We start from the raw sequence: 21,355 nt of genomic DNA, 5'->3' as shown, positions 1-21,355 counted from the left end.
TTGATTTGGAAATTGTACCGCGATAAACAGTGACGGAAGGAAACAAGGGCCACAGAAACGAAAGAGCGACCCTAGAAAACGGAGGAAATTGCAGATAATTCCTGGAGAACATAATTGCAGTCAGTGCTAGGGACGTTTGTAGGAGTGTAAAACAAGACAAAAGGACAAGTTGGAAGGGAGAGCAAAGTGCCAGAGTAGGACAAATACCAAAGTGATTGTGAGTGAAGCGAGTGACTGGGATTTAGTGGGAGAAACTCGGACAGAGAGCAGAAGTGTGAAGGAGCAATGGACGTAGCTATGGAAACATAGGCAAAGTGAGTGTCAGAATGTGCCCATGGGAATGGCCAGGGACCAGCAGATATTGAACGTGAGCTCCATTAGAATGAAAACAAGGGAAAGGACTCGCATCTAGAGAGAAGGATTTGGGATATTTTTAGGTGTAAGAGAGATTGAATGTGTAATTAATAGCACAAGAACAGTGTGAGTGACATGCCTGAGACTGGGGCTAGCAGCAGATCAAACTGAGGAAAGTGTTGGACAGCCAGGCCTCAGAATCCTCCTGCCCATTAGGAATACAGTGACAGAGTGGGGACAATCTACTATTACCAGAAAAATGTCCCACATACAGGAACTGCTGAGCCGGGAAGTGAAAATCCAGCTGAAGAACAGAGAATGCGACGAGAGGTAATCACTTGAAGATTTATTATATTCTACAGCAGAATTTGCAGTACCAGTTTGTTGTTGTTCAATTCAAAATTGAATATAAGCTTCATCATACTGGAATAGGAAACTTTTTAAATACAATCAGTTAATTATTCAGTACCATTTCTGAAATAAATAGTGAATAAAGTACCCCCTTTTGTAAAATATAGGGATATTATAAGTTACCGAGGAGTTTCGGCCGAGTGTTTTTATACAGGTCATGGAACTCCGAGGTAACTTCTAATATCCTCATATTTTACAACTGGGGGTACTTTATTTATTATAATACACAAATTTCAATGAGTCATGTGACAGAAATTACATCAGAACTCACCGTTTATAACTGATGACATCAGAACTCACCGTTTATAAGGATATAATTTACAGGATATTCATGGCTTTTACAGGATATTCATGGCTTTTGTGTATTATTCAAGGTTATCTGCGCAATACCTCTCTGAGCATCTGTTGCTCTTCATGAATCAGTTGGGTGTCAGATTTTCATTGAACGTTAGATCCAAAATATCTTTTAGGGGTATGTCAAATAGCTGATAATAGCACAAACAAAATTTAAAAAAATATTGATATGATTTTAAAAGTTAGCTCTAATACAACTTCTAGGCAAGATGTATTGGATCTAACTGTCACTTAAAGGGCACTTGTTGGGTAAAAATGTTATCCCCAACCAAAAGTGTGGGCTCATAGATCCTTCATTCTGGTTGGGGATAATAGTAGTTATTTATTTATTTTTTAAATGCCCCCTGCTACGCTACCTGCACTGGGAGGGAGATCCCAGTGCGAGCAGCCATGTCCATGTGCGGGTAGCGTAGTGCTGGCTGGGGGCATTTAAAAAAAAAAAAAACCTAAAAAAAAACGACTGTTATCCCCAACCGGAATGCAGGCTCTATTAGCTCGCACCTTTGGTTGGGGATACAATTTTTACACAACAGGTGTCCTTTAAGAATCCCAGCTTCTATATGAAGGGAGACAGATGATGAGTGCCGGAAAGGGAAGAGTAACTTGATTATTTCAGAAGCAGTGCATAATTTTTAATTGATTATATTTAGAAAACATCTTATTTCAGAATGAAGAAGCTTATATAACATTTACATTTCCGTTATAGTCCCACAGAACAGCACATGTGCAAGCATGGTTTTCCAGTCTTGTTACTTACACCAAGATGGAAATTGGGAAAATAAATCTCCAGCCAACTTACCCCTGTTCCCCTTTGAGCAGTTTATTTCGCCACAAATCACCAAAATTTCCAGAGCTCTGTCATTGGACATTTATGGTTTGCAACTTGTCATCTGCAGCCCAGTATGAAACCATAAAACCATGATGATAGGCTGTGGGGAGAGACTGAAGATTTATACTTGTAGGTTGATTGTCAAATGAAAGTCTCTACCACAGTTTTGCAGGATTTTCCTATGACTGCAGCCAGGTGGGCAAGTTTCTTCTTGCAAGTGTCACCTTGGAACACTAAAGGTGGTGCAGAAAAAGCTGGTCTGTATATGCTTTGCTGGCTATTGCTGCAAATAGAAATGAGCATCACTGTGATACTGTACTGCACAGCCAATTATTTGGAGGCTCCACAGACATAAATTTCTTTCAACTGAATTTTCAAAACAGCCCAATAGATACCTCGCTGAGCCACATACAGACACTGGTCAAAATTACCGTTGTTATGATGCAATACATGGGACAATAAGGTTCTGGCTCAATCAGGGTTAGCCTAGTTGACCGGCTATATCGGCCTATGAATGGCTAGTTTAAAGGAGACATTTTATGTAAAAAAAAAATAAGAACGTACCAGTGTTTTATACTTTATAGAAAGAAGAATTGTGTTTAAAAAAAAAAGTAGTGATTTATTGACTATTTCTGCAAAAACACTATTAAGCCCTCCCTTCTCTTCCACTTCCTGCTCCCTGAATTCTCTGGCAGTGCAGGGGAACCAATCAGCAACTAGCAGGACCTTATAGGGAACTGAAGCCTGTCTTTGCTTGTGTGACCGCAAGGCTGTGATTGGCTGTCCGCCTCCTACTGTGCTTCTTGTAGGGACAGTTAGGACACGCCAACCTCTCATTTGAAACAGGGACCAGTGAACATCTATAGGGAACTCCAACAAAGGGGCAGTTTTTAAAGATAATAGTAATTTTTAGCACCATGTAAAAGTAACACCATATATTACTCATAATTGCCTACAAAATTAGGGTTTTTTCATGTATCCTATATGTCTCCTTTTTAAAGGAGAAATCAACCTGTGGGGATAAAAGCACGTACCCCCCACCCCAGATAGACCCTCCTCCCCCCAGGCTAACTACCCTCCCGGGGAAGTGCCCCATCTTCCATACTTACCCCTCGGCACATATTCTTCCAGCGAATTTCCACGCGCCCATCTTCCGGCTCCTTGGTAAGCTGACTGAGAGATCGGCTATTGCCATGTAATTCCGCGCATGCGCAGTTGTCGCAAACCAGTAAACTGCTCCAACTGCGCATGCGCACAAATACCGATCTCTCAGTCAGCTTACAGAGGAGCTAGAAGATGGACACTTGTAACTTCGCTGGAAGAATCTGCGCCAAGAGGTAAGTATGAAGTATGGGGCATTTTCCCCGGGGGGGGGTAGTTAGCCTGGGGTGTTAAAATACTATAGCCCAGGGGTTGCCAACCTTTGTTACCTGTGACCCACATTCAAAAATAAAGAGTTGGGGAGCAACACAGGCATGCAAAAACTTCCTGGTGAGCCAAATAAGGGCTATGATTGGCTATTTGGTAGCCCCTATATGGACTGGCAGCCTATAAGAGGCTCTGTTTTGCAGTACTCTTGGGTTTTATGTAACTAAAACTTGCCTCCAAGCCAGGAATTCAAAGATAAGCACCTGCTTTGAGGCCACTGGGAGCAACATCCAAGGGGTTAGTGAGCAACATGTTGCTCGCGAGCTACTGGTTGGGGATCACTGGTATAGCCAAACTAAAATAATCATAATTTTTACATGTTTATCTAGTGTTGGATCATCTTATGCAAAAATACACATTTCCTCGTATATCATACTAATCAAGTTTTCTTGTGTCCTTACTACAGGTTTGTGTTAATACAAACTCTCTTTTGAGAGTTTGTATTAACACTTCCTCATGTAGTGTGTTAATGAACTCTTTAGCCACTGGGTCTTAATGAAACAATTTCATTTATTTTAATTCTCCTGGGATCTCCTGCAGCTTTAAAAGAACCCACAATATCTTGGAAGGCCACATATGTTAGCTTTCCCTAGTAAATAATGATAATACAGTACAGGTATAAGATCTGTTATCCGGAAACCCTTTATCCAGAAAGCTCAATTATGGAAAGGTCGTCTCCCATAGAATCCATTATAATAAAATAAACCAAAGTTTTAAAAATACCTTTTTCTCTGTAATAATAAAACTGTACCCTGTACTTGATCCAAACTAAGATATAATTAATCGGTATTGGAAGCAAAATCAGCCTATTGGGTTTATGTAATGTTAACATGATTTTATAGTAGACTTAAGGTATGAAGATCCATTATCCAGAAAACCCCAGGTCCCAGGCATTCTTGATAACAGGTCCCATACCTGTATATCTAAAATTTAGATTGCTCCTAAACAGTCAAACATTTTAACATTTTCGTGTTAAACATTTGTAGAAAAGTTATATTACCCTGATAGAATTTCACTTAATTTAAATAGTAAATACTGCATTGCAGTTGCTACACTATCCAATCTAATATGTAATAAAATTTTCTATTTCTATTTTACAGGAGGCTTTATGTTCGGATCTGCATTGAGATGCATACTGCTACAAGCCCTGCACATAAAAAGGTAAATCTTACTCATTGTAGGCCTCATTTACGATATGGAGGCACAGTGCAAGATGCACAAAGCTGCTCATTGACAGATTTGTATTTATGAGAGGCTGGCTGGGATGACACAAGCTAAGGAGCAGTAATGGGCACAATGAGCGATGGAGCCTATCAATATCATTAAAGGGGGTCTTCACCTTTATGTTAACTTCTAGAATGTCATAGAATGACCAATTCTTTGCAACTTTTCATATAGTCTTAAATTTTCTTAGTTTTGAATTATTTGTCTTCTTTTTCTACATTTTTCCAGCTTTCAAATGGGGGGTCACTGACCCCAGGAGCCATAAACTGATTTATCTGTAAGGCTACAATTTTATTGTAATTGTAACTTTTCTCCTTCTTTCTATTAAAGGAGAAGGAAAGCTACTGAAGCAGTTTATTGCCAATAGAATAGCCATAATAGTGCAAGTAATATCACTATATTTATTCTGCTGGCTGTTTACCAAACTTGAAGTGTTCTCTGTTTGTTTAGGATAGCAACTGCCATATTGGCTTGGTGTGACACTTCCTGCCTGAGTGTCTCTCTGCTCGCTCATAGCTCTGGGCTCAGATTACAGCAGGGAGAGGGATAGGATCAAACTGAGCATGCTCAAGGCCATGGAGGTTTAGGCTGAAAACAGGAAGTCTGATACAGAAGTCCATGTGTACACAATAGAAGGAAAGAAATGGAGTGTTTCTTTTCACAGAGGACTCAGAGCAGCATTAGTTTGAGGATTTACTGGTGTATTTATATAGACCTTTCTAATAAAGTTTACTTCATTTTAGCCTTTCCTTCTCCTTTAAGGCTTCTCTTACCCAACTTCTAGTCTCTCTCAGTGAAACAGCTGCCTAGTTGCTAGGGTAAACTGGACCCTAGAAACCACATAGCTACTGAAATTTCACACCGGAGAGCTGCTGAACAAAAAGCTAAATAATTTAAAAACAACAGAAAATAATTAAAAAATGAATACCAATTTCAATATGAATGTCTTCATCTTACTAAAAGTCAATCTAAAGGTAAACCACTACTTGGTGGTCTAACATAGGGCTTGGTTGCACCCACGGGGTTGTGCTTTGCACCTTGTGTTTTTATCTTAGAAGCTATATTCAGGGATTTTAGGGAAATATATATTTGTTAATTAATAGACTGTGGAGTAACTCTTTCATCTACTAAATATGACAATTTTTGATAACATAAGAAATATATTGTCCAAAAACGCACTGCCAGCTTGATTCAGAAAAATAGTGCAACTTTCCTTGATCAGGTCACCAGTATCCTGATATATATATATAACTCAAATTGTAGGGAAATGAGGAGAGCACTCAGCAAGCATATCAATGCTGTGGTTAACCATTTATTAGCTGACTACTCGTACACTACATGTTTCGGGCCTATGTGCCCTTCGAAACATGTCGTGTACAAGTAGTCGGCTAATGAAAGGATAACCACAGCATTGATATGCTTGCTGAGTGCTCTCCTCATTTCCCTACAATTTGAATTTTTGATAACATGTCTGTTCTGAGATCTTTATGAAGTGGGATACCAGTTTTGCTGGAATTTCACGCTAGTAATTTTGTTTAAACCTAGCACGTTGTGAGTGCTGGTTAGAATGAGTGTTTTTTCATATTTGCTTCTTAAAGCTGCTGAGTTTTCAAGCAAAGTGCCAATTAAATGTCCAAACACACATGGAGCAAAAAACAGGGGAGTATGAATATGTAGTAAAATATGACCTTTAATAGTCCATCTTTAAAAATCCATAGTAATTCCATCTCATCCCAACATTGTGGATCACACGCTCGACGCATTTTGTGGCTTCTTGCCACTTCCTCAGATGCAATCACCTGCCGGGAAGCCACGAAATGCGTTGAGTGTGTGATCCACAATGTTGGGATGAGTTGGAATTACTATGGATTTTTAAAGATGGACTATTAAAGGTGATATTTTAGTAAATATTCATACTCCTCTGTTTTTTGCTCAGTGTGTGTTTGGACATTACGTATACAATATATACCTGTGGGAGTCAGGTTAACCCATGAAGCACGGGGAGATTTTTGGATGGGGTAGTTGCTCCCTCAAATATATTAAGTGCCAATTAACTTTTTAAACTTCTTAAAGCTGCGAGTTCAACTTGAACTTTTGGGATTTAAGTTTTAAAATGCGTTCTTTGTTTATAATCATTGTACCACTGCTATACTGTATTACATAGAAATTGCTTCTATTATTGTGTATGCCATTCTATTAAATATTTTTTTTATTTGTTAGTGTAACTTCTTTTTACGTTACTGTATATCAGTTTTCTTGAATAGCACTGTGAATCACCGTCCAGCTGCAATTTTATGAAATGCGTTGTATAAGCTGCAGGGTAATCTGTATCATTGATTTTTCTTCGTTAAAGCTGTTTTGTTTTGCAGGACATGGTGATTCGGTTAACTGATGACATGGACCCTTTTTTCCTCTATAACCTTGTTGTATCAGAGGAGGATTTCCAAAGGTAAGATTTCCTCTTGTGCATGTGGAAAATTACACTGTGCATGAACTTAAGTGTAATTGTCTTATCTTACTTGAAATATAACATAACCCAGCTCATTTTACCCTGCTGGGCTGTCAATATTGGCACAGTTTTGTAAAAGAGTGAAAAAACAGTTTTTACTGTTTTACTAAATTTTGGTGTTGACGACTACACAATGGCCAAAATGCTACTCCTATTAATTTATTGTGATTTCTTACTTGAATCCAGCCTGAAGATTCAGCAGGGGCTTCTCATCGATTTCTCAGCATTCCCCCAAAAATTTATTGATTTGCTTTGTCTGTGTATCCAGGAGGAAAATAAAGACACACCAAGGTAAAGAAACTTTAAGCAGATTTATTAAGGTTCAAATGGTAAATTAGAATTTTCTAATTCTTTTTTTTTTTTTTTTGGTCAAAATTTACAAATTCTAATTTAAAAGCACCAATTTGAATGTGAGATTTATCACACCACGACCATGGAAACAGTTCTAATTTGAATATTCGCCACCTAAAACTTGCCGAAAATTCAATTACATTCATATTCGATTCAAATACAAAATGAGTTTTCAGGTAGCTCCCATTTGATCAAATTTTTGATGTTCAAATTTTTTTATAAATAACCTCCGATTTGAGTTGTGAGTACATTCGGATTTGTTAGAGTTAAAAATTTTTTTACATCAATTCAAAATTTGACCTTTGATAAGTAACCCCCTTAGTGTATACGTTTTCTGGAGTGAATACATTAAAGGGGTTGTTCACCTTCCAAACACTTTTTTTTAGTTCATTTGTTTTCAGATTGTTCCCGAGAAATAAAGACTTTTTTCAATTACTTTCCATTATTTATTTTTTTACTGTTTTTCCAAAATCTAAGTTTAAAGTTGAATGTGTCTCTGGTGTTTGAGTCTGGCAGCTCAGTAATTCAGGCGCAGACTCTGAACTGTTACAATTTTGCAACATTTAGCAGCATCTTTGGAGTATTAGCAACTATTGTATCAATTCTAACAGCTGCCTGTAATGAAACTCAGAGATTCTGCTCAGCAGGGACAAAGATAAGAAATGTATCAACTAAATGTATCGATTTAGAACAGTTCAGGGGGTCGGTGAACCCCTCAGCCAGAGCTGTTTAAGAAGGTGAAAAATGACACTTTATGCTTCAATATTAGAAAAACGGTCACAAATAGAAACTAGAAAGTATTTGAAAAAGTCTTTATTTCTGGTGATCTATCTGAAAACAACTGGTTGTTTGAAGGTGAACCACCCCTTTAAATGCTCTTCTGGATATAATACTCCCAGCTTTGTGAGGTTGTTGTTTAATACACCTGTAATAATGTAATGAGAAAAGATTTGAACACAAAGTCTGAAAAACACAAAAAGAGTCAGAATCCCTATCTTTGTCTCATTGTTTTAGCCAGTTAGTGGCAATGGCATTGTGTTATTTTGCATCCAAAGATGCCTATAACTTGACTTTACTGGGATTTCAAGACTACGCATATTTTGATCCAAGGCTGTAGATCAGTTATTGCATATGCATTGCTATGTTTGAAAGGTAAGCTCACATTGAAACATGTACTTTCCCCTACAGATTTCTGCTACAGCTGTCTCCATCTAACTCCGTCATGGGTGGCTCTCCTGCACAACTTGATGTTATAGAGACCAATCCATTTAAGCTTTTAACCCATTTGTCGCTTCGACTACTGCCTGCAAATGACTTGGAAATTAAGAGTTACCTGGCTGCATGCCTAAGGAGCATTAAGGTTGTGAAGTCTTGAAACGGTTCTGAATGACAAGATTTGTTGTTTCAAAAACATTATATGTTATTTATTTTTTTGTTTGTTTAGGATGAAAAAAACATTTTACAGCAGACATTAAATAAAACAGTGGAAGATCTTAACCAAAAACTGCTCAGCACTCAGCAGGTAAGACTGAAGTAAATCAAAGAAAAGAAAAAAAACAAAATAAAAGGCCATATTGATATTATAGTCCCTGGATAAGAAAAAATCAGGGGCTTACACAACTATAGGGAGTTAGAATGCAAGTACAGGGGTCCACTACAGCCTGTTTTTGGCAACATGCAATTGGGGGTTGGGGGTGTGTGTGTGTGTGGGAAAGGCAATATCTATGCATCTGCTTCCTACTCCTTCCCCCTTATTTATACAGTGCTGCCGTACAGTTTACTGAATTTCTGTAGGTCTCTGACCATTTAAAATAATTTTATTTCCTGCAAATTTCACACAGTCCCTGTCTGAGAAGAGCCTGGAATTGGACAGAGTGAAAAGTGAGCGGTCACTTCAGGTCACAGCCCTGACTAATCAACATACTGCAGAGTTGGCAAATGAGAAAGAGCAGGCCCAGAAGGTACATGGATTTTTATGCAGTTTGTTTGTTGAGGTTCCGATAATTGCACTTGCAGAGGTCAGGGCACTTTAAAGACTTTCTATGGTTACTTAATATGTAGATGTTTTGACTTTGTGGCATTTACACTGTATACCCTTTCTGGGGTTTGTAAAGAAGCAGGCTGCCGCCATTCAGCATTTGCATTTTTCATGTATGAGAAAACTTAGTACAAGAACTAATTAAATGGCCAGTATATACCCATAAAACACCTGCTTAAAATACATTCTGACTAATGAGCTCAGTATTAACTACCCACATTTATCATTTTGTGACTGTTTTGGTTTACTTATAAGTGGAAATCCCTTATGCAGAGAGATTATCTGATTAGACAATCTGATTATCTATCTCAATCTCAAAAGATCCAAACATGAAGTAACTTCACTTTCCCATAGTTTAAACATGATTAAACATAAAAGTATGTTAAGCACAAGCCTCTTCATTAAACTCATGTTGGACAAGGGGGTATAATGTCCCTTTAATCCGAATTCATGTGTTCTTAGAGTCAGTTGTTATCTGAGGAATCATTTCAGGAATGCTAATTTGGTGTAGGTTTTATGTTGATAAATGCCAGTTAAAAAAATGGCAGTTTATTTTTCCTCTCAGCCAGTGCTTTAGACCTACTCTATAAAGAGAAAGTTTATGTCCGTAAACTTTCTCTTTGTCCGTGATAGCTTTATGCTGGCTTTGCTATCATTAAATACAAGATACTGGCTACAAAGAACAAAAAAGAAAATGTCAGTTTGTATTCTCACCTTTTCAGACTTTTGGGATAACTGTGATCTCTTCATTAGGCTCATGCTCACCTACTGCAACAGTATGAACAGCAGAGAAAGGACCTGGAGAGCTCTCACCAACGAAGCATTCAACAAACACACAGCCGACTTACCGAGCTGGAAAGCAGTAACAAAGAGCTGCTAGAGAAGAGGTACAAGGCTGAGTCCACAGTCCGTGAGCTCCGTGCTAAATACCAAGGACTGGAAGAGGTAAGTATTATGTCTCTAGCAGAATGAAGCATCATCTGGCTTGTTTCTCTTTTAAGCTTGGCTAAACACAGTGGATATTAAAGGAACAGTAACATCAAAAATGAAAGTGTTTTAAAGTAATATGTAAAAAATATGTAGTGCTGCCATGCACTGGTAAAACTGGTGTGTTTGCTTCAGAAACACTACTATTGTCAGGGCTGGATTTACATAGTGGGCACCCCTAGTCCCGCTGTCGTTCGTCGCCCCCGTCCCCTCCCTTTTATTCACTCAAATTTCCATCATCGGGACCGGAACAATGGGGAAATCTAAAAAAAATGATAGTATCTCTGCGCATCCCCAGTGTTTCTGAGCCAATGTGGGTGTGGTTGGGCAGCATGCCACCCCCTGAAATCTTGCTGCCCTAGGCCCGGGCCTTGGTGGCCTCTCCACAAATCCGGGCCTGACTATTGTTTATATAAATAAGTTGCTGTGTAGCAATGGGGGCAGCCTTTCAAAGGAGAAAAGGCTCAGGTTACACAGCAGATAGCAGATAAGCTCTGTAGAACATAATGTTATCTGTTATCCACTATTTAACCTGTGCCATATAGCCTTTTTTCAATTTCTGGCATTGCTAAACAGCAGTTTGTTTATATGAACTATAGTAGTGTTTCAGTTTTCAAACACATCAGTTTTACCAGTGCAGGGCAACATTACATGATATTTTCATTACTTTAAAACACTTTCATATTTTAGTGTTACTGTTCCTTTAAAAAAACAGACAATATGACAGCTTTATAATAAAGGTTTTTTTTTCCAATTGTTAAGCCCAAATAATGTCCCAGAACTGCATCAGTCATAACGCGATTATCTTATGCCTGCACCTACTAGCACCCTTCTATACTTGTTTTTTGTATCAAAGTGTGAAAAGATGTTATTTGCACCTACTTAGGAGAATTGAGTGCAAGGTACTGCAAGCTTTGGTTTAAAGAAACCTTTGCATTTTGCCCTCCAAAAATGTCTAATTGACCTCTGATTCTGTTACTGAAAAGCATCAACAATGCCACAACTAACATTTGTTACATCTTAACATTTGTAACATCTTAGTCCAGAGATCTATTTAATGGCAGCCTCTCCATATAGTAGCACTTCTCTGTTTGCAGCCTATGCATCACCAGTTTTACCCATTTATTGATTTTGTTTGTTTCAGGAAACTCAGAGAGCCCAGCAGCAGATTGTGTCCCTGAAAAGGGAGAACACAACTCTGGATGCTGAGTGCCATGGTAAGGATAAGGAGTTGAACCGTTTGCAGACAAGACTGGCTGTTGTGGAGCAGGAACTTAAGGACAAGGAGCAGCTACTTTTGCGAAGCAATGAAGTGCTTTCAGCAACCCAAGAGCAAAAGGTAGGAGGTAGAAACTTAATCTGCCTTCTTAATTGCTGTTGGTGCACATTTTTCATTGGATATGAACTGTGCTGCAAGTATCTACTTCATACACTAGAGTAGAGGTCCCCAATCTTTTTTTACTCCACGTTCAAATGTACAATTCTTTTGGGAGCAATACATGCACAAGAAAAGTCCCTGGGGATGATGAATCAGGGCTGTGATTGGTTATTTGGTAGGCCCTATGTGGACTTGCAGCCTACAAGAGGTTCTGTTTGGCAGTACACTAAGTTTTTATGCAACCAATACTTGCCTAAAAATCTGGAATTCAAAAATAAGCACCTGCATTGAGTGCAACATCCAAGGGTTTGGTGAGCAACATGTTGCTTGCGAGCCACTGGCTGGGGATCACTGCGCTAGAGGATTGGAAAACACCTATATTCATATACATGGGCCTGTATGGGGGGATGAGCTAATGAGTTTATGAAGCATCTACAGGACTTTACAATCATGGCATAACTAGGAAGGCCTGCGCTCTCCTAAAGGCATTTTCCTAGTCATGGCAGAAATTTACTAATGCCAATGGACAGGACTTACCAGCATTTAAACTAGATTGGAGGCAAGGGTTTGCCTATGTGTTTTCACCATTTCCCATGATTTGGAAAGGGAGATGCTACAGTAATAATTGCAAGCTTGCCAAGAAGATCTTGGTATCTTTGATACCTACCAGCTATAATTTTTGAGCATTCGTCAAATTGTCAGATGTTATGAAATGTAATATCAGCACACACTGTATGGGAAATAGTGAGAGGAGCCTAATAAATGTTGTAAGTCCTGTCCATTGACCGGCATTAGATAATAAACACATTGTGAATGTTGACAAAGAAACAAATGATAGACCTTATGTGCAATATCCTTTTTTGGGGCACCCTGCTGGCAATATTTTTGCTGCACAAAGTTCCTTAATTCAGTGTGTTTATTTAACAGGTTGGGTTAGAAGCCACTGCTGAGAAAAGGCAAACACAGTTTGGGAAGCTGGAAGCAACAATAAAATCCTTGTCTGCAGAGCTTCTCAAGGTGAGAATTAAAATGTACCAAATAAATTGGCGCAGCAACTTGCCATCATCTTACTTTTCCCTTACTTGTCCCTCAGCAGACTTGCACTCATGGCTTCGCATTCGATTAAAATGCTTGGATTTTACTCTACTACGCATGCTTGTGTCTAAGCCTGTGCTAGAGACCCTGGAAAAAGTAGGCGAAATAGTGACACAAAACGGTTACTTTTTCCCCAGAAACTGCAGTTTTTTTTCTTAAAAGGAGCATTAGGCCTAGAAAAAAAAACAGACTTCACTGGGGGGTGTCCAACATTCTGGCAACATGTACTAGTGAATCTGCATGTAGCTATTTACACAAATAAATGAAATGGTATAAAATGAGTTGCTGGACAGTGTTACTTCACTCAAGGATATACCCGGTATTGATTTTTTTTTTGTTTGTTTTGTAAAAGGCAACATAATAGTTTAAACTAAATTATATTGAAGATAACAGACTCTTTGCTTCATTAATCTAATTCTTGCTCTGCAGATGTGGCAGTGAGAAATGAATAACTAAATTCATTAAAGAATTGCTGATCGCTCTTCGCTTTAATGCCATTGCTTCAATTTTTTTCTGAAGGCCAATAATATTATTAAGAAGCTGCAGGGTGACCTGAAGACCCTGATGGGTAAATTAAAACTGAAGAATGCTGTGACTGTGCAGCAGGAGAAAATTCTGTCTGAGAAGGAGAAGCAGATCCAGGAGGAACAAAGACAGCTGCAGGAAGCCAAGCAACATTTGCAGCTAAGACAAGAAGAGGTGAGCACAGGAGATCCTATAGCAAAAGCCTCCTGTAATGGTGCCAATGAAGTTTTAGAAGTAATATGATCTATAGATGTGAACATTAGGGAGGAGAGGTACTAAGGAATATAAAAAAGGGTTATGCTTGGAAGGAAACTTTGGAGAGGCCTAAACAAAAATATTTAAACAGTGCTGTCATTCCACACATTTTCTTTTCAAGCTACACAATCTCTGTTGAAAAATATTGCATTCTGATTAAGGGACCCTCAACCCAAATACGAGTTTTTTTGCCAGAATGAAATGCTACTTTCCAATATATCATAAAAATTAGCTCTTAAGTTGTTTGCAAATGTAATTGGGGTTGAAGGCAGTATTTTTTTTTTATCCCTTTCTGTTCTCTGGTTCTAATTCTTGAAGCATTGCAGCAAATTTCAGTTCTTCTCCATGTCTTTAAATCAGTCGGCTTGATGCTACATTGTTTTCAGGAATTTGAGCAAGGAGTACAGAGAATGTAAACAGACAGATGGCTTTAAAGAGGTTGTTCACCTTTAAATTCTGAGACAATTTGCAATTGGTTTTCATTGTTCATTATTTGTGTTTTTTTTAGTTATTTAGCTTTTTATTTAGCAGCTCTCCAGTTTGCAATTGCTGCAGTCTGGTTGTTAGGGCCAAAATTGCCCTACAGGCATGAAACGCATTAGGCCATTTTTTACTACCGTATGTCCTAATAAATATATTTGTATTTTTGATAATCTTGACTGTTTTTGGAGGGACTCACAACTATTGTTGCACTTTTTTGGATATTCACCTATGGACTGGGGTGAACTGTGTGTATATCCCTTCCACATAAGCAATTTTTCGTGTTAGCATAACTCATTGAAATGTTTTTGATTGTGGGAGTGCATACACTTTTTCCTGGCACCTGTTCATTTTGTTTTGTTTTTACCCTAGCAACCATGCTTTGGTTTGACTAAGGGACTGGAATATAAATAGGAGAGGGCTTGAATAGAAAGATGAGTAATAAAAAGTAGCAATAACAATAAAAGTATAGATTTACAGAACATTGTTTTTAGATGGGGTCAGTGACCCCCATTTGAAAGCTGGAAAGAGTCAGAAGAAAAAGGCAAATAATTAAAAAACTATAAAATATATTAGGACCAATTGAAAAGTTAGAACTAGCCCATTCTATAACATACTAAAAGTTAACCTAAAGGTGAACCACTCCTCTAAATAGCAATTACATTCAAATATAGTTGTAAAACCACCAAAAATTAATTTATGCAAAAAAAAACAAGTTATTGGGTGGAGATTCCCTTTCACATAATTGCGTGGGATTATTTCTTGACTTTGTACCTGGAATAACTAGCATTAAATTGGAAGGCCAATTAGAATAAATCTGTAAAGACATGAATCCCGTTTATTATTGTACATCGCTGAACAGAGATAACTTGGAGTCATGGAGAGTTTGTCACAAAGTTAGAGGAAGTTCATTTTTCTTTCTATTGCTTGTCAGTTTGACAAAGTACAGGAACAGCTTCAGCAAACGGAGCAGAATCTTGTGGACAGCAAAGAGAAGCTACGAACAAATGAAAATGGTGAGTGAATTCAATAAAATTACTCTACAGGCAATAAAACGATGGCTAAAAATCTCCATGGTGTTACTAAACAGCAGTTTTTTAATTACTCCGGTGTAATTGCTGCTACCCAACGCAATTTGTACATGATTTAGACGCTCATCCACAAATTGCAATTGAATTTTGTTGGCATCAGTGTAGGTGCAAATTTCCAGAATGGAGCTGATTGTGAAACTAGAAACATACCTATTTCCCAAAAGTTGGAGCTGGGATTTTGAAGCAGTTGAGTGTGCAGAGTATTTTATTATATATAGAAAACAGGCCGGCCGGTAGATGGCTGAATTTAGAGAGCAGATTGTAAAAAGGGGTATATTGGGGTGTCCCCCACTCCCTCCTTGCCAGCTGCACAGGCCTCCCAAAAAGAAGTTTTAATAATCTCACCAGATACCCAGTTCCGGAATTTCTCAAGGGCACAGCCGGATCTGAACTCTCAGCAGCCTTAAGCCTGTTTGACGAATTTTCAGTGCGTGCACTCCACAGCGGAACACAACCTCCGATTTCTTTTCACGAACTGCCGCTGCTTCACCGATTTCATGAACGGACTGCTTGAGAAAGCCTTAGTGTTGCGAAATGCGTTGCAGTATCCAGGTGGGATCATTCCTTGGTGTGGACTTTAATTTTTTATGCTTTTAATCAAAATCACGAAAAGTTACAAGTTGTTGGTTCTTCGTGATCCCCCAGTTCATGAAATCGGTGAAGCAGCGGGAGTTTGTGAAAAGAAATCGGAGGTTGCGTTCCGCTGTGGAGCGCACGCACGCACTAAAACAGACGGTGTGCCATCTTGGATCATCGTGAAAAGGACATCTGCAGAGAAACTCGTGAAACAGACTTAAGGCTGCTGAGAGTTCAGATCCGGCTGTGCCCTTGAGAAATTCCGGAACTGGGTATCTGGTGAGATTATTAAAACTTTTTGGGGGGGCTGTGCAGCTGGCAGGGAGGAGGGAGTGGGGGATGCCCCAAAATACCCCCTTTTTATAATCTGCTTTCTAAGTTCAGCCATCTACTGGCAGGCCTGTTTGTTATATCTAATTAAATACTCTGCACACTCCACTGCTTCAAAATCCCAGCTCCAACTTCTTGGAAGTAACCTTTCTGTCTTGTTGAACTACAACTGACAACCATCCTTTTTTTTTAAATTAGAAGCATATACCAACACCAAGGAACAGCCAATTGATTTTTCTCCAGAGGAAAAGTGATTGCCCACCTGGATTGTATTTATTACTGATTTTAGAATTATTTATTCATAATTTATTCACTGTGTTTTCTGGCCGGCCAGTGCTTTTGTGATTATATAATAAATTGTATTTTTAACATATTGGTTTTGCAGTCCACAGTCTATTTATTTTCATATATAGGTGGTAATCCATCATGCTTCCTATATAGCGCACTCACGTTTTCTCACTTCACTGAATGTATCATTTGAAACTTGAGTTGATTAATACTATGTCCCGTTTGAACAAAGGACACTGTTCACTTTTCTGTTGTCGTCATCTCCAGTTTATGCTCCCAAATACGCTCAGTGTATAAATACATACGTCACGTCCTAACTTGATAAATCCTGAAACGCTGTGGTGCCAACTGCTAAGATATTCTGGTGATCACCAATAAATGTGGTTTTATGGAAATGTACATTGGTACTGTTTAGTTTTGGAGTTTTCATTTAAAATCTTGTCGTGCTCATGTTTATGAAGTAGGCAGCAAAGGAAAGAAGGCTGGTGTGGGCTGAAGGGCATAACTAGTATTTAGCCAACCCTCCTTTCAGTTCCTGATACTATTCCATATGATATTCAGTCATCAGTATCAAGTGTTGTATTTGCAGTTATATCCTGGATGAACAAGCAGCTTAATGAATATCAGTCTGGAGGCAATGTACCTTTGAAGACATCGGCATTACCCAGCCAAACAGTGAGTCTTCCTTATAACTTCTTCAATACACCAGTTAGCAAATATAGAAGACATAAGAATTCATTCATTTGCTATGAGCTGAACTTTAGATTTGGGCAGCAGGGGGTTATTATATCAACAATGACCTCACTAGTGACTATTTTTCTGCCTTTGTACCAGGATAACAGGGCACCTTTTCTTGCTGCTCGGATGACCTACCCTCTTCCTGCTTCTTACCAGCCCAGATCCTTCCTACCTGTTGCCGCTACATCTAACCAGCCTCCACTAGACACTCATTCATCACGCCAGGTACTAACTAGTGCTGTATGCATTATGTTATGGATAGGGTCAACCGTATGCTTTATTATAGTTGGCAAAGAAAATGTATTTTACCAAATATTCTTGGGCCTCTCTGCAATAACAATGTTTGTGCTCAGCAGGGTCAGTACAACATTTCTTACCCCAAATCAAACCTACAGTGTATAACAACAACACAGCGATCTTCCATCACAAATAAAGAAAAGTAAGTGTCTCCACTGGAATCAAGACAAAAACCTCCATCTTATGTAAAAATTCTGATTTGTCTAGTTCTCTGGTCTTTTCTATCTGTCTTGAATATGGCCGTGGTGGTTTGGTACTCTTTTGGCAGTAACCAATCAGTGATTGGAGGGGAGCCACATGGGTCATAACTGTTGCTTTTGAATCTGAGCTGAATGCTGAGGATCAATTACAAACTCACTGAACAGTTATGTCCAATGTAGCCCCCCTTAAAGTCGCTGACTAACTCAGCGTTAGAGAGCTGAAAAGCAGGAAGTAGTGTTCTGTTCTGTTAGACATCCAGTCACTCCAGCCTTTATACATTACATTTTTGGCTAACTAACTATATTAGAAACATTTTTTATTTTACACAGTCTATCTATTTACCCAGTTTTTATTTTTACACTGAACTGTACCTTTAAGCTTACATACAGTATAATGCTTGGCATTACGTTTCCTGTGCGATGTACTGGCTATGGAATACTGTACTGTGTACTAGTTATAAGTATTTTATGTCTTGCTGTTTGGGGTGTATGTAGGGTTGCCACCTGGCCAGTAAAAATGATGGCTGATCCCAATGTTATTAATAGGGAAAAAAGATAAATATATAGGAAGGCCGGTATTTTTTCCCAGAAAAGGTGGCAACCCTAGGTGTATGTAGGTTTGTCTGTACTTAATGTAATATACAATATTATGTATTTCTATACAATATTATGTATTTCTATAAGTTGGTGTATTCACCTGCTTGTGTTGTATGACAGAAGGGGGGACAGGTAGCAAAACCAATTTATCCCTGTTTAGTACCATGTTCCAACAGTTAATGTCTCTCTTTCAGCGGAAATGTCATGGGTTTGGATCTGAAGTACCTAAAGAAGAGGGAAGGTGGATTTCCTCTGCAGGGACTGAACCACAATGTGGCCCCAGTCACAGGTACGGCTCGTCACGGACACCTGTAATCCTGCTCTAAAATAGCATTGTCATGATAAATAGCATTATCTGGATAAATAGCATTATCTGAATATTAATCCTTTACAAAGATTCACAGAGGGAGGGGGTTCTACAAAGGATAGGGGTTAGGGTTTTTTGATGTTATGGGTTTGTTTCTCCTTTAAGGTAACTTTACTGTGTTATAGAATGGCCAATTCTATAACACTGCCCCATTCAACATGACTTGGGGCAGCTGGGAAATTGACAATATGTCTAGCCCCATGTCAGATTTCAAAACTGAATATAAAAAAAAAAATCTGTTTGCTCTTTTGAGAGATGGATTTCAGTGCAGAATTTCCCATGACAGTATACCTTTAAAGCGCAATTTGTCTGTTTATAAGGGGTATGGGGTAAATCCTTCAAATAGAAGTCCTATCAAACATGGAGGCATTTGCATTGCTGTCCCTCGCACTTGGGTGCCTTGAGTGTCACAATCCAAAATGTAAACCCAAGCACAAGTATATCTATTCCCAGTAGAGAACTCACCAGAGTAGAGCAGTGGCCCTTTAAGGAGAAGGAAAGGTTAAAACTAAGTAAGCCTTATCAGAAAGGTCCATCTAAATATACCAGTAAACCCCCAAAGTAGTGCTGCTCTGAGTCCCCTGTCAAAATAAACACTGCATTTCTTTCCTTCTATTGTGTACTCATGGGCTTCTGTATCAGACTTCCTGCCTTCAGCTTAAACCTCATTGCCCTGGGCAAGAGCATGCTCAGTTTGCTCCTCTCCCCGCCCCCCCCCTCCTCTGCTGTAATCTGAGCCCAGAGCAGGGAGGGACTCAGGCAGGAAGTGATGTCACACCATGTTAATACTGCAGCTCCTATCCTAAACAAACAGTTTCTAGAGCTTTTTACTCAGGTATGGTAAAACATTCTACAGAATAAATATAGTGTTCTAGCTTGTACTATTGCAGCTAATCTATTGGCAATAAAATGCCTCCGTAGCTTTCCTTCTCCTTTAAGTGTCAGATAGACACCAAATGCATAAAGCTTGATATGATATGAAGTTTTTTTCTACTTTTTAGCAAATACTTTTTGGTCTGATGCACATGTTGGTTCTAGAGTGCCCTATACCTTCTGTTGTTCTTTGCCTTGAGTATATGTACATGAGTATGTTGTGTATGTTAAACAAGGAATGGAAACCTAAAGTAATTTTGCAGAAGTTCAATTTAAAGCAATTTGTGAAGTTAGTTGAAACGTTTAAAGGTGTGAATATGTTTGGACACAGTTGCATGTTACAGATTTCATTTGTACCGTCAATGATGTAAATAGATGTATATACACTGACCCATGATTTTATTGCTTTCTTTCAGAGCATGTGAAGCCCTCTCTCCTTCCAGTAACAGACATCAGGACAGCAGCACCCCCTCCCCACTCTGCATACTTCCCAGCCCATACTCCTTCATCATGACCAATTCACTCAATACAAGTGGCCTCACATCTGCCAACATCCCGGTGTGAATTTGCAAACAGTGCCAGATGCATCAACATTTGTGCTCTTAGACTGGACTCTGAAATCACTGTGATTATTTCCAATCAGCTAGCCAACACTTGTCACTGTTCTGACTGTTCTAATATATATAAATATATATATATATATTTGTGCATTTAACGAATATTTGTTTTGCTCTTTGCTTCAACAGCATGAAAGATAAGCATTGGTGTCTGCACAACATCAGACCAGTGCAGATATATAATGGCACACAGAATTTAGTATTTATTCAGACCTATTTCTCTGTATGTGGATGTTTAAAAAGAACTTTATACACAGGAAAAGGACATTTGTGGAAATGGTGAGTGGACAGAGAACTCTTCAATTTGTACCTGCTCAGAACTGATGGAATGTGGCATATTGGATATCATTGTAACAACAAGGGGGTTCTGATAAATGCTTGTGTAAAATAATAAGCAAAATATTCAACATGTAGAAGTGCTTTTCTTTCTGATTCCCATACAATCTGTACAATACACAAGCTGTATGCTTCTACGTACATTCTACTTTTCCCAAAGTTGGCTTCACTTGCCTTGTAAATGTTAATTTTCAGTTAAGTGGGGATTAAAAAATGGAAACGTGATATATTTATAGCCCTTATCACAGGTCTCACGTAAAACCTTTTAACCCAGGCTTCTGCAAAGTACAAAGTAATGGTGCACTCACACAATGAAAAGTTAACTCTGGGATCTTCATTGTTGTGCTAATGCAGGGATCCCCAACCGTTTGAACCCATGAGCAACATTCAGAAGAAAAAGGAGTTGGGGAGCAGCTTTGTCCAAAAAACATAGTAAATCTCTGCTTCCGGATGTACACTGTAGAATGGCGAAAGGGTGATTCTGCAAAATCCGAGGTTCTTGCTGCTGTATGGAGGATTTTACAGACCTCCGCAGGATTCACTTCTGTGCTGCAAGCAGGGAAGGAATGTCTGCAGCGTAATTTATTTCTGTGAGTGCTGCAAGTGGAGAAGGAATTCCCACAGCGGTTATTCCTAAGCTTGCTTTAGCTCATTCAGTGCTGCGAATGGTAAAGGTAGCACGCAGATCAGCCATAAATCTAACACACAGGACCCAGTAAATTACCGCTGCGGACATTCCTTCTCCACTCGCAGCACTCACAGAAGTAAATTATGCTGCGGACATTCCTTCCCTGCTTGCAGCACAGAAGTGAGTCCTGCAGAGGTCT

The 21,355-nt window shown here is 38.9% G+C and overlaps 1 protein-coding gene across 3 annotated transcripts; it reads left to right on the top strand.

Annotated features, from left to right (window-relative positions):
- Positions 1–8: 8 nt before the first annotated feature.
- Positions 9–20,599, top strand: sass6.2.L (SAS-6 centriolar assembly protein L homeolog). Of its 3 annotated transcripts, none has more exons than XM_018258640.2 (17): positions 9–684; positions 4,477–4,537; positions 6,970–7,049; positions 7,296–7,400; positions 8,649–8,820; positions 8,905–8,982; positions 9,302–9,421; positions 10,252–10,443; positions 11,630–11,824; positions 12,791–12,880; positions 13,478–13,657; positions 15,153–15,234; positions 17,093–17,178; positions 17,338–17,466; positions 17,598–17,680; positions 18,530–18,624; positions 19,992–20,599. In XM_018258640.2, exons 1-17 carry the CDS (start codon positions 614–616, stop codon positions 20,087–20,089), a joined length of 1,917 nt encoding a protein of 638 aa, XP_018114129.1. In that variant the 5' UTR covers positions 9–613; the 3' UTR covers positions 20,090–20,599. The 3 variants fall into 3 exon arrangements, with proteins under 3 accessions (XP_018114129.1, XP_018114128.1, XP_041446505.1); XM_018258639.2 differs by having other exon boundaries at positions 17,595–17,680; XM_041590571.1 differs by lacking the exon at positions 17,598–17,680.
- The last annotated feature ends 756 nt before the right edge of the window (positions 20,600–21,355 follow it).

This window comes from Xenopus laevis, chromosome 4L, assembly GCF_017654675.1.
Source record: "Xenopus laevis strain J_2021 chromosome 4L, Xenopus_laevis_v10.1, whole genome shotgun sequence".
Taxonomy (NCBI): domain Eukaryota; kingdom Metazoa; phylum Chordata; class Amphibia; order Anura; family Pipidae; genus Xenopus; species Xenopus laevis.
This window is presented reverse-complemented; position numbering and strand designations above follow the sequence as displayed.